This window comes from Aptenodytes patagonicus, chromosome 4, assembly GCF_965638725.1.
Source record: "Aptenodytes patagonicus chromosome 4, bAptPat1.pri.cur, whole genome shotgun sequence".
Taxonomy (NCBI): Eukaryota; Metazoa; Chordata; class Aves; order Sphenisciformes; family Spheniscidae; genus Aptenodytes; species Aptenodytes patagonicus.
Window position 1 is genome coordinate 52003735 of NC_134952.1, and position 13743 is coordinate 52017477.

General features: G+C 41.3%; 1 protein-coding gene across 1 annotated transcript in view; it reads left to right on the forward strand.

The window, feature by feature from the left end:
• The window catches only part of POLR2B (RNA polymerase II subunit B), a 19033-nt gene continuing 5290 nt past the window's right edge, over window positions 1–13743 (forward strand). The window contains exons 1-17 of the mRNA XM_076336732.1: window positions 1–109; window positions 421–493; window positions 2261–2411; window positions 3733–3845; window positions 4112–4331; window positions 5251–5409; window positions 6861–7025; window positions 7580–7776; window positions 8523–8642; window positions 9022–9208; window positions 10194–10337; window positions 10621–10760; window positions 10881–10992; window positions 11473–11627; window positions 11887–12085; window positions 12194–12362; window positions 12828–12924. Coding sequence (XP_076192847.1) covers window positions 91–109; window positions 421–493; window positions 2261–2411; window positions 3733–3845; window positions 4112–4331; window positions 5251–5409; window positions 6861–7025; window positions 7580–7776; window positions 8523–8642; window positions 9022–9208; window positions 10194–10337; window positions 10621–10760; window positions 10881–10992; window positions 11473–11627; window positions 11887–12085; window positions 12194–12362; window positions 12828–12924 — 2420 coding nt within the window. The 5' untranslated portion in view covers window positions 1–90. The remainder of the gene's footprint in view (window positions 110–420; window positions 494–2260; window positions 2412–3732; window positions 3846–4111; window positions 4332–5250; window positions 5410–6860; window positions 7026–7579; window positions 7777–8522; window positions 8643–9021; window positions 9209–10193; window positions 10338–10620; window positions 10761–10880; window positions 10993–11472; window positions 11628–11886; window positions 12086–12193; window positions 12363–12827; window positions 12925–13743) is intronic.

The following is a 13743-nucleotide window of genomic DNA, read 5'->3' on the forward strand; positions in this document are numbered from 1 at the left end:
GCCGCCGCTCAGCCGGGCCCCGGGCGCCGAGCACCGCCGCCCCCCTCGCTCCCTTCTCGGCCGCCGCCCGCGGCTCTTCCCGCCGCCACCATGTACGACGCGGACGAAGGTGAGGGCGCTGATGGCTGCAGGCCGTTCCCCGCTGGGCCTTTTCCCCGGTTCATCCAGGCGAGGCGGGCAGGGGAGCCGCTGGGCGCGCGCAGGGCCCGCGGAAGGCGGGGGCGGGGGTGGGGGATGCTGCCGGCGCGGTGGGGTCTGCCGCAGGCTCCTGCGGCCCTCGGGCGGCCAGGGGCGCTGCTGGGGTGCCGCTGGGGTGCCGGAGGGTCCCCCAGCCCGCCGTGTGCCGGCCCCCCCCTCAGCAGGCGAGGAGAGAGGCCGGGGTGATCGGAGCCCGACTGCAACGTTGTGCTTCCTCGACAGATATGCAGTATGATGAAGACGATGATGAAATCACCCCCGACTTGTGGCAAGAAGCCTGCTGGATCGTTATTAGGTGACTTTTTAAAGCTCACTGTTCTTAACGCTTCAGCGTACGTGCTCTTGGTCTTACAGGTAACATCCCGTTGGCTAGCAGCATGTGATGGGAGCTGCAGGCTTGGTTGTGCTAAATTGTGTGGTTTAGCACTTTCAGAGCAGAAGGGCTTTAAGCAGAAACAGCAGGGTTGTCATCAGGGATTAAGAAGCCCTACTGGCCCCCAGTAGGGGGTTCATTCATCTTTTGAATGAAGTGAGAAGTGATTTTTATTCCATATCAAGCACATGATTTTGCCCGCTACTCTCACAGCTGATGCTGGCATTAGGAAATCACTACTTAGCCATTTCACCATGTTAGTGTTTTTCTAGCAAGACATGAACGTCCAGGACCTGCAGCTTCTTGTGACTGTTAAGGAGTGGGATGCTGTGTGGAACTGAGAAAAAAGTGTTTCTCTTGCTAATTGCATCATTCATAATATGTATATGACCGGTGTCTTAGGGGAGTAGTTGCAAACAGAACAGTATCTGCGGGGGTGGTCCCACAGGCAGTCTGGATGGAGAGCAGAGATGAGAAACCTTGGAGGCAGGAGGAGGTCCTTTTTCTTGCAGCCCAGTGAAGAGTGCTACCTTTGCTTTCAGTCAGGTGGGAGGTAACTGAGGCAAGTCCTTCAGCTGAGGCTGCACGTCGCTCCATATGAGGAAACACTTTTTTACTGTGAGGGTGACCGAGCACTGGCACGGATTGTCCAGAGAGGTTATGGAGTCTCCGTCCTTGGTGGTATTCAAAAGCTATCTAGACATGGTCTTGGGCAGTCAGCTCTAGGTGACCCTGCTTGAATGGGTGATAGGACAGGATGATCTCCAGAGGTCCCTTCCAACCTCAACCGTTCTGTGATACAGGTTGCCCTTTCCCTTCCTCCTCGCCCTTGTGCAGTAGCAGACCGTGCTGGCAAGATTCACTGTGGCAACAGTACGATAGCCAAGGGTGTGTTCCCCTTCTTGGGGAAGCCTGAGTTATTGGTAGGGAGGTAGTTCTTACTAGTTTTCTCCAGAGATCTTGGCAGTGATGGGGCAGAAGCTGAGGTAGTGTGGGTTCCCTGGCTGGCTTCAGGAATGTGAGGTGTAGAGGAGCTTGCTGGCAGGAGCTCATGCAGCAGACGTGTTTAGGTCATCCCATTAAAAGTTAGGATGTGGGGTTTCGAATTTAGGCTTTGATTTTTATGGTTAGGTTGTGCTGGGTTGAAGCTGGGTGACACAAAGGCTAGGGGAAATCCGGAGAAGGATTTCCCTGGAATCTCTGTTCCACTGGGAATCTCTGTGTGGCTGGAACAGAGGGGATCCAAGCTAAGAAAAGTTCTGAGAACTGTTACCTTGACTTAGGGGCATGCACTCAGTTTACTGCAGCTTGGAAAATTAGTTAAAGCAAAGTAATTTCCCTACATTGTTGAAAACTTTAGCTGAAGCCACTTTTACTGAGGTTTCAGTCATCACGTTTCCCTTCTAATTTAAGGTAGACTGCGCGTACAGTCATGGCTTAGCCAAGAGGTGGCAGCAAGTCTGTCACTTTGTAGTGTCTGTGCCTTCAAACACTGAGAGAGAATTGTTTAGTGTTTTTGGGCATCTGTGTTTGAAACTCATGCCTTGGGAAGAGTGAATGTGTTTGATTCTGTGCTGTATTTCATAGCTTTTGGAGGTTTTGTAATAAATACATCTTAAGCTTGTTGATGTATAAAGTACATGAATTAAATTAAGATCTCTTGTTCATTAATGGACTTTTTTTTTTTAGCTCCTATTTTGATGAAAAGGGTTTAGTCAGGCAACAGTTGGATTCTTTTGATGAGTTTATTCAGATGTCTGTGCAGAGAATTGTTGAAGATGCTCCACCGATTGATTTACAAGCTGAAGCCCAGCATGCCACAGGAGAAGTGGAAGAGCCGGTAAGTGGAGACCCCCAGCAGAGGTGATGTGTTTTTACAATGCAAAATGGCTTTAGGTGGGTTTTATTCAGCCCCCATCTTAAGAGACGGCAATACATCTGAGTTATGACACTGCTCATGTAGTGAATAGGACAGAAGTATGAACTCTTTGGAGTCTGAGGTACATGGCCAAGTTTCCAGATAGTCGGGTATATGGCTGAGAAACACACGCAAGAGCTTTGTTATCCGTGGAATCAAACTTCCCTCTCCTGTACAGTTACTCTCTCCTGCTGGTTAAATTGTTCATTGAGTTGAGAAATGACCAAGCAAAGGTTGTAAGGCAACAAGCCTTTCAACTTGTATACGTGCAGGTCTGATGATTTGCTTATGTTTCCCTACCCCCCTTGATTTTGGTCTGTGAAGGAACGCTTTATGAGTAGAGCGGCTCATCTCTAGGTCCTTTTGCATGCAAGGAGGCCAAGAGCCAAGTTGCCTCGGCATGCTTGTGCACCACACATACGAAACACTTGAACAAAGCTACTCTTGTGTAACTGCTTGCTTTCCTTTAAGGTCTAGCTCCCCCTACCAGATACACAAGTGGACTTTGATAAGGGTATTGGTTTAACACTTTTACCCCTTTATTTTAAACGTGAGGCTTTTGATTTAAGTGAACGGAATGCTCTAAATCTCATTGCAGTAGGATTCTGAGGGGTGAGTGGCTCTCGGAGCAAAATGAATATCCTGGAATTGTTCTATTGCTGAAAGGTATCTGTCCTTTCATGCCCATGGTTTCACTGTAACAAGTGAAAGGATTTCTGTGGAACTAAAACAAAGCTATTAAAGTTAATGTTTTGTGCATGGGAGCAAAGCTTTACAAAAGCTCACACCTTGTTTGATAATGTCAGCTATCTCATTGTATGTGTTGAAGCAGATTCACCTTTTTGCATCATAAAACTAGCAGTTTTATCTAAAGTTACATAAACGATAAATATCTAAGTAGGCATATGTAAGGCATATTCTATTTGTTAATATATTCACTGACTTGGCACATTTTGAGTTTGTTAGCTATTTTATAGGAAGAAGACCTATTTGGGTACTTTATTCTTCTCTTACCAATGGTTTTGACCTTTCAGTTTTCTCTGTTTTTTTTATTAATGAGGTGTTCAGAAATTATTGAAAGTTTTTTTGAGTGCTTTTTTGATCCAGTCATCTGAATTGGGATTGTTTCCATACCTTGGGCTGACGACATGCAGCAGCATTGGGTATTAAGCACTAGGGCCGCTTTTGAACAAGCGAAATAGATGTTTCTTCCATTGCAGGTAAATGTCTTCTTGTTTTCCAGCCCCGGTATCTGTTGAAGTTTGAACAAATCTATCTCTCCAAACCTACACATTGGGAAAGAGATGGAGCACCCTCACCTATGATGCCCAATGAAGCCAGACTGAGAAACCTTACGTAAGAACGAACTCTGTAGTGGATAAATGCAAGGAAGGACTGGCCCTGCATTATTAATTGACAGTCTTTTTCAATTTAGTAGTGCCTTCAAAATGTAATAATTACTGCTCTATTTAAATTTTGATGTCTACTTGTTAAATCCAGATGGTGATTTGGTAATAATGCTTAATGTTACTAGTGAGTGCTTGAATAACTGCATTCGTTATCCGTCTGTACAACCTGGAGTAATAACTGACAGATAACACAATGGTGTTTTTATTCTGTAGGTATTCAGCCCCCTTGTATGTGGATATAACTAAAACAGTTATTAAAGAAGGGGAGGATCAGTTACAGACACAGCATCAGAAAACTTTTATAGGAAAAATTCCTATTATGTTACGTTCAACATACTGTTTGTTGAATGGCTTAACTGACCGTGATCTTTGTGAACTGAATGAATGCCCGCTTGATCCTGGTGGCTACTTTATCATTAACGGATCAGAAAAGGTAAGAGATTATACCTTGCATAGTCATCTTCACAGACACTGAAAGTTCCGTTACTTGTTTCCGTATGTTTTGCCAGGACCATAAGCACTTTTATTCCAGTGTATCACAGTTACTGTAGGCACTCGTAATCTTGTAGAAAGATGGGCTTTTAGTCCTCTGTTAGGACTTTCTCGAGCCACCTTTTCTTCTCTGAGGCATGTTTCCCTTCTTCAGTTTCATAAACTGTTTTGCATTGAATGCCATTAAGTACTTTAGATATTTTCCTTTCCATTTTCAGTATTGCAGAGCAGCACGCACTCTAAAATGAGGTACTTCTTCACTCAGTCTCCTCCAGTTTGTTCACAGCTGTATAGATGCATTTTATTATAAGAATAAGTTTTTCCCTCCATTGCTGTGGATTCAGCTTTAGCAAATCATATCCTCTCCATGCTTGTGCCTCACCAATGAAACTGCCAGTTTTTTCTAACTGACACCTGGGCAAACGCAGCAAAAGAAGTAGAATTGTATTTTTCTTCTGGGTGGGGCAGGGAATCTGTCTTTGACTGTCGGAGCTGGCATTTAAATTTAAATGCCTGTGTAGTGCGTTGGCCTTGGAAACAGATAGTGAAATTCTTTCTTTATCAGTGTTTTGCCTAAAGCTAACACAAACGTCTCAGCACAACTAGCAGATGCAGTAAGTACATCATAGAGAACAGTGTTCTCAGAGTCTTTTGTTTTGGTTATTCTGTTTTAACTAGGTGTATGTTTTGCTTAATACTGTATTTTTAAAATGTAGAGTATAATCCAACTGAGTTTGGCAAATTGACTTCATGCTGTGCAGTGCTCTTAAGGCACGAGAAGGAATAGTAGAAACACTGTTCTTGTTACTTTCAGCATGCCCTTTGTCAGTTATTTACTAGTGTTCTTGTTTCTAACACAGGTTCTGATTGCTCAAGAGAAAATGGCTACAAACACAGTATATGTGTTTGCAAAGAAGGATTCAAAATATGCCTACACAGGAGAGTGTAGATCTTGTCTGGAAAATTCCTCTCGACCAACAAGTACTATATGGGTTAGCATGCTGGCCAGAGGTGGGCAGGTATGCCTAAGCAGTAATAACCCCTGCCCTAGGGCTTACATTAAAGATTGTTTTAGGAGTTTTGTTACTGTCCTGTCTCTTCATGTCATTTACTTTCGGGATTTTGAGAAGAAATTTCTTCTGATGCTAAGTTATAAAGAAGGTAAAATTAAATGAAAACGTATTCCATTTGTCATAGATTATGCCTGTCTCTGGGACAAGTAATTTGAGGAAGACTCAATTTGAGGCAGGTTGTAGGGCAAGGCTGAAAAAATCATTTTAGAATTACTGTAAATGAGTTTTTAGAAAATCCAAACAAGTTGCTTCCTGTTTTTTTGACAAAGGAGAAGAGCAGGAGCAGACACCCTGTCTTTGCTGACGGCCAAGGTTTAGATGTGTTTTGCAGACCACATACTAATTCATATTTAACATCTAATTGTGCCACCTGTGAGGGGAAATAAGTGCTATTCATAACTTCAAAAGCAGAAGGTGTCAGTACTCATTTACCATTGCACGGATGTTTGGAAATTCCCAAACATGTTCAAAGAGTAACTTTAATAGAAGCCTTACACCACTCTTGCTCCTGATGGCTGGGGCACTCTTGCGTGGTTGTCCCTCTGCATCCCACAATGTTTGTTTCTTTCTGGGAGGGGGGAGCAGCTACTTGAATGATCGTGAGAATGGAGAGTCTTACACAGTGGATTAGAAAAGCTGGGCTTAAGCTGACAGAAGGAAAGCTGAAGGTGGATAGGATTGCTCTTTGCAAATACACAAGGGGAGAGAAAGGATGCGTAAGAGTGAATGAATAGTACTATCACCGCTCTCTACAACTACCTGACAGGAGGTTGTAGCGAGGTGGGTGTCGGTCTCTTCTCCCAAGCAACAAGTGATAGGACGAGAGGAAATGGCCTCAAGTTGCGCCAGGGGAGGTTTAGATTGGATATCAGGAAAAATTTCTTTACTGAAGGAGTGGTTAAACATTGGAACAGGCTGCCCAGGGAAGTGGTTGAGTCACCATCCCTGGAGGTATTTAAAAGACGTGTAGATGCGGCACTTAGGGACATGGTTTAGCGGACATGGTGGTGTTGGGTTGACGGTTGGACTCGATGATCTCAGAGGTCTTTTCCAACCTTAATGATTCTATGATTTAAATTCCTTTGTATCAGCAAAGGAATTTAATAATTTAAATGTAATAATTTAAATTAATAATTTAAATTTAAGTTAATAAATTAATTTAAAACTTGCTTTCCAAGTTTTTGCAGACTTCTAAAGTTAGAAATGTTTTTAAAATAAAAAAGTCACTGATGGAGTAAGGTTTCAGAATAGCTCCTTAGCTGGCCTACTGAGAAGTCGTGGTTTCCTGTAGTGCTTGAATAAATACACTTATGCTGTATCATCCAAGTCCAGAGATATATTTTTATTTAAAGGCAAGATCATTTAAGACTAATGTATGTTTTTCCCCATCTTTTCAGGGTGCAAAGAAGAGTGCTATTGGTCAGCGCATTGTAGCAACTTTGCCATATATCAAACAAGAAGTCCCCATCATAATTGTCTTTCGTGCGCTAGGCTTTGTGTCCGACAGGGACATTTTAGAGCACATCATATATGATTTTGAAGATCCAGAAATGATGGAAATGGTAATATATGTTAAATAAGTTATTTCCTGGCTTGACATTTGGTGATGTGTAGGTGTGGCTAATCATCATTCAAAGTATTGTTCATTTTCCAATTGTAATTTATTACTTTATTATTTTTGTGGGTCGTCTATTAGAAATGTCGAAAGTTCTCTGCCTAAACCTATTCTAATGAATATTTTAAGTGAACAAAGTACAATGGAAATTTTGAAGAGTTGATATGTATTTGGAGAGGTAGCGTCTTATCCTGCTGCCATTGACTTTAATTGTAAAATCCCAATTTATACCTGAAGCAGCAACAGGCCTAGAATGTACTTGAATGAGAACTATTTTCTGAAGTCTAAACTATTTTTATGTGCTTCCTGCATGCTCCATTACTGTTTTCTGCTGCTCTTGAAAGAGAGCTTTACTTTAAGACTTTACTATAGTAAAGCCAGAAAGAACCGCATCAGTAATTAGCAGTTCCTGAAAAGAATCATCGGCAAACTACTGCGCAGTTTCTGTCAACCCCAACAGGCACTGGATGCTACAGGATTTTGCTGTGTTTTGTGCATTAGGTCAAACCTTCTCTGGATGAAGCGTTTGTCATTCAGGAGCAAAACGTTGCTCTAAACTTCATTGGATCAAGAGGTGCAAAGCCAGGTGTCACCAAAGAAAAGAGAATCAAGTACGCTAAAGAAGTCTTGCAGAAAGAAATGCTCCCGCATGTTGGTGTCAGTGACTTCTGTGAAACCAAAAAGGCCTATTTTCTAGGGTATGTCAGTATTTTCTGTCACACATCTGCAAATGGACACTGAATACAGATTTTATTCACATATATGTATTATGATTGGAAGGACACACTGAATGGGAGTTTGTTTTTAACCTCAGTCTTCTGGATACTCGGTGATAAACTTTAGGGCACTGGTATATTTTTCTTAGCTGAGAAAATGCAATGCTGATAAAGTAGAAAAAAAAAAAAGAAACAAAACAAGCCTCCAACGCATTCTGGGTCTTACGTTCGATGTGATGATAGTGATAAATTACTCTTTTTGACATGGTGTTGCATGGACAACATATAGAGGTTGATAACTAATGTGTAGATAAGTACTGATAAGCTGTTTGTAATGTAAACCCACTCTTTAAAACTACTAGCACATCCTCTTGACCACCGCTTATTGGTGTGCAGATGAACCATAGCATCAGGAGACTTACCATTTTACACCTGATTCCGCATGCTTAAACATAGCCCATATTACAGTACAGGACAGACATGTAGCAGAAGATGCATTGCCATCATGATGTAAATATTAACTTCTCTCTGTAGTTATCTGCACTTTCAGTGAGTCATGCACCTCTAAGGACGTACGTGCTGAAGAGGTATGTTTTAGGACAGCAGTATCCTAAAGATCTAGAATGGACAACCTTTAGGAAACAGTTCACTGATTTATCTGTGAAAGCATGTAATCTTTGTTGTGAATGTCTGCTGTCAGTTTAAAACAAACTATCTTACTTGCTTAGGTATATGGTTCATAGATTGTTGCTGGCAGCACTGGGAAGAAGAGAGCTGGATGACAGAGATCATTATGGCAACAAAAGACTGGATCTTGCTGGGCCACTGTTAGCTTTCCTGTTCAGAGGGTAACTATAATATATACATTTTCTTCGGAGGTAATTAATGGTAGAGGCATTGCCGACTCTGTGCTTCTAAACCAATCAGACTTTTCTGTGGTGTCTGATACCCGGTCTAGGGCAACACAGCCTGTATCTGATTATGACTTTTTCATGGAGTGGGTAAGATTCCTCTAATAGTAGGTGGCTGGCATCAGCCTGTTTTGAAGCATATTTTGTGCATGTTCACAAACAGGTTAATTTGTTTTGGTTTTTTTCCCCTTTCCTCCTCTAGTTACAAATTACTTGCTTCTGTTCAGGAGGCCAGTGACATTTTTCCAAATAGTGCTGGGTAGGCTGAATTGCTATAGCACTGTTTCATCATGTTTCTTGGCATCTTCTTCTACAGAATGTTTAAGAATTTGCTGAAGGAAGTGAGAATATATGCACAAAAGTTTATTGACAGAGGGAAAGATTTCAACTTGGAACTGGCAATTAAAACAAGAATTATTTCAGATGGTTTGAAGTATTCATTGGCAACTGGAAACTGGGGTGACCAGAAGAAAGCTCATCAGGCCAGAGCAGGAGTATCTCAGGTACAATAGCTGAATAAAGCATGGTAGCATTTGTCAGGTTTACATAAGAGTAAAACTGTATCATGGAAGAGTTTAACATTGCTTGGCAGCCATGCGTGTTGTATGTTAAATAGAACCATTTTTAAAAGGAAACTTCCATAGCTGAAACAGATGAAGATCCAAATAGTTGAGTCTGGTGTGGGGTTTGGGGTTTTGTTGTTGTTGTTGTTTGGTTTTGATTTTAGCTATTGTGTTCACTGTTGGTGTAACTCTTGTAAAGACTTCTTGTGTTAGAACATATGCTTGTGTGTCTGGTCAAGTCCTAGTCCCAGGGAATCTTTAGGGAGGATGGATTTCTTTCCTTTTAATTACTTTCAGTGCTTCACAAGTGGTTAAAGAAACTTGAGTGACACCTTGTAATATAACAGTTATGTATTCCACAGCTAATGATGAGGAGCACTGACTTTATTAGCCCACAGCAGTGCTTAGTTGAGCTTGTTTCTCATAAAGGTGGAAACAGGAAAGAGGTAAGAGTTTTTAAATGCCAGCACATTTTGTTTGGAGCCCTGGTGAGATCATAATTTGGGGAAAGCAAAGTTAGGAAAGGGGCGAAGATGGTAGCTGTCCCTGGATGGTGTGTTGTAAATGCTGATTTGCTCCTAATAACTCAGTCATCTTAGTTTTTCAAACTAAGTTTGAAAAGATCTCTGTACTGCCAAACCTTCCTGGTGAAAATGCAGCGTAAAAAGTATTTTTACGAGTATCACTCATTCTAGTTACCTAATCAGAGTAAGCTATACTATAAAAAACAGATTTTAAGGGTAAACTTAGTCTAAGATTGATGGAGGTGAACTAAAAAGTGTAGCTAACAAAAATCAGAGCGATTTTAGTTCTTTTGAAGTACCTAATTTCTAGAGGGCATTGATCCTTTGCTCTAATGTATCATGATGCTGGTCAACAACACACTTAAGAAGCTTTGACTAACCAAATTCCTTTCTACATGCAGGTGTTAAACCGCTTGACTTTTGCATCTACGCTTTCCCATCTGAGACGCCTGAATTCTCCAATTGGTAGAGATGGTAAACTGGCAAAGCCCAGACAGCTGCACAATACGCTGTGGGGAATGGTTTGCCCTGCTGAGACTCCAGAGGTAATGAAAGTAGTATTTATGTCAGTACTTGCTCGTGCCCAACTGCTTTTATCCGCTAGTCATTTTATAGCCATGGCACTTGTGATGATCACTTGCACTTTTTTTGAAATGCTGACAGGAATGTTTAGCTTTATAGTTAACTCTGTAGTTGAATGGTAGAAATTAATAGAGTAAATAGCATGTTTTGTGCCCCGTTCCTTGAGGACTCAAAGTTTAAGTTCTTGGATCTTCTTGGGGGAATCTATTGATTTGGAAATGCAAGTTAATTTTGTGTTTCTACTAGGGTCATGCAGTAGGACTTGTGAAGAACTTAGCCCTGATGGCTTACATTTCTGTGGGGTCTCAGCCATCGCCAATTTTGGAATTCTTGGAAGAGTGGAGTATGGAAAACCTGGAAGAAATATCTCCAGCAGCAATAGCTGAGTATGTGCAAATGAAACTGTTTAAACAGACTTAAGCTTTTTATCCTGCACAACACTTCAAGGGTTTGGGGTTTTTTGTTGGTTTTTTTTTTATTATTTGTTTGTTTTTCCCTCTTTCTAGTGCTACCAAGATCTTTGTTAACGGCTGCTGGGTAGGAATACACAAAGATCCAGAGCAGCTCATGAATACCCTAAGGAAGCTCCGTCGTCAGATGGACATCATTGTGTCGGAGGTATAAATTTTACATCTAGAGTTCAGGTGTCTTTTTAGATGAGGGAGGATAATGCCTTGATACTACTTTGCAAGCTCCAAATAGCATTATTTGCAAGTCTCTTTCTGAACATACTTCACATTGCTTGGGTTTTTTTATTTTGGGAGGTTTTTGGGGTTTGGTGCTTTTTGGGTTGTTTTTGTTTGATGTTGTGTGTGGTTTGTTGCTTGGTTGTGGGGTTTTTGCTGTTGTTTTGGGGTTTTTTTTTGGGGGGGGGGGTGTTGTGTGTTGGTTTTTTTTTAAAGAGGATCCAGTTGAAAAAACAGTTCAAAATAGTCTCTTGAAATGCTTCTGTTTCTAGGAGTGTTAATGTTTGTTCTGTGTTGCTGATAGCACCTGTAAGGCCTTTGCTTTAGGGAACTTTGTTACCCTATTTTGTGTTTTGTAGTTTTGATTCCAGGCTGAGACTTTGTACTCACAGGATGCTGCTTTCTTGTACAGGTCTCAATGATTAGGGATATTCGTGAGCGAGAAATCCGCATCTATACTGATGCAGGCAGAATTTGTCGGCCCCTTTTAATTGTGGAAAAACAGAAGTTGCTGTTGAAGAAAAGGCATATTGACCAACTGAAGGAACGAGAGTATAACAATTACAGGTGAGATGTGTTCCTGAAATTCAACTGAATGTCTCATTTTCCATCTTGGAAGCTGCAAGTTCCCCCAGATTGGAGAGAAAAATGTTTAAAGCTTTGTGCAACACAAAGATGCTTTCTCTGCCTGGTAGCTTAATTCATTTTTTCTTCATCACACTGAGACAGTGGTAGTAATAATAAGCCAGGGAAGTCCTTGTTCTTGTTACTGATGAAGAGACCCATTTTATGTGTTAGCTGAGTGTTTCAGACATTGGTTATTCAGTTGGCAGGATCTCGTGGCCAGTGGTGTAGTAGAGTACATTGATACACTGGAAGAGGAGACTGTGATGCTGGCAATGACTCCAGATGACTTGCAAGAGAAAGGTGTGGCATATTGTTCAACATACACACACTGTGAGATTCACCCATCTATGATCCTGGGAGTATGTGCATCTATTATCCCTTTCCCTGATCACAACCAGGTCAGTGCATCACTTCTGACATCCTGCTTTTAAAGTTGATAGAAAACCGACAGGTGTATGTGTAAGAGCTTTATATACATATATACCGGTCTTCCCTTGTCTGTCTAGTCTCCCAGGAACACATACCAGTCTGCTATGGGTAAACAGGCTATGGGAGTTTACATTACAAACTTTCATGTTCGTATGGATACGCTGGCACATGTGTTGTATTATCCTCAGAAGCCCCTTGTAACAACACGCTCCATGGAGTACTTGCGATTTAGAGAGTTACCAGCAGGTATGTTGTCAGTTAATGTTTACTAAACAAAAATACTACTGTTTTGTTTAAACTATGTCACAAATGTTGTGTGTAAAATACCTGAGTATTTAGCAAATGTACGTAATTTAAAAATTAATTATAGGTTAAAAGTTAACTTGTAGCTGGACACCTAGACTGCAAAAAATACATTGCTAGTGTTGCAGCTGAAACTACTTTATCCATACAGTCTGCTAAAATCTAACTGGAAAAATGCATTTTCTGTACTATTTGCTAAGTTCTTCACAAGGGGTCACTCTTGACTCGCTTTTCCACCCAAAGCTGCATTTGCTAATACTGTGTGGCTTTTGCGTGTGGGCCATAGAGGCTTTATCTCAGAAAGGGTAGAACAGCCTCGCTATAGAGAATACAGCTTATTTTGAGTTACAAGTAATGCCTGTCTGGTATGTGTGCATCCTTTCAAAGTATTTGCTCTGCATATTATAGGTATCAATTCGATTGTAGCCATTGCATCATACACAGGCTATAACCAGGAAGACTCTGTCATCATGAACCGTTCTGCTGTTGACAGAGGCTTTTTCAGGTAAGACTTTGGAAATTTTTTTTAACTGCTTGGAAGGAAAAAAAAGTATACTGAGTTGTCCAGAGGCTCAGGAAAAGTTCATCTTACGCTGGAAGGCACCGTTCTCCATATCTCTCCAACCTGAGAAGCTTTTTAATTTTTTTTTTTTTTTTTTTTTTCCTAATGGGGGTGGAGGGATCAGCACAATGAAAATAGTGAGTGTGTATCTTAGCAAAACACAGTGAGGAATCGTTCATCTTTTGTGTAACCTGTCTTCCCAACTCTTCCATTTTGGTCTTTACTACATTTATTGTTCTTTGTACAATGGTTAAATGAAAAAATATTTGGACTCTTTGCTGTTATATTTTCATATAACTCTTGCCAGTTATATGAACTCTTTAATGGCAATATTGCAGCTTTGTAATAAAGTCTTGTCTTTAGTAGCACAACAGTTGCTACCAGTGAGGATTGGCATGTTCCTCTCCTTAGTAGGAACTGCAGTTGGGACAACTGGCACCTGATGTGACTTTGTGCATTATAGTTCTTAGATGGCTGTGGTTAGCTGTATAGCTGGTCAGTAGGTTTCTAGTTTTGTTCATTTTCTTTTGTCCAAGTTGAGCCCAAGAAGTGAGTGCTTGGTATCTTGGATCCAATGTAGAATAAGTATGAGACTATCAGACTTTTATGGCTCGCGTGAAGCTTTTATAGAACCTCCTGTGTGCATGGGAGCAATTAAATGTGGATAATATTTATCTGAAAGGCTGTGGCTTTGGTGTGCTGGCAACTGAGGCAGCAGACAAAAAACCCTAAAGCCCCGGAAAGAAGCCTATATAAATTGAA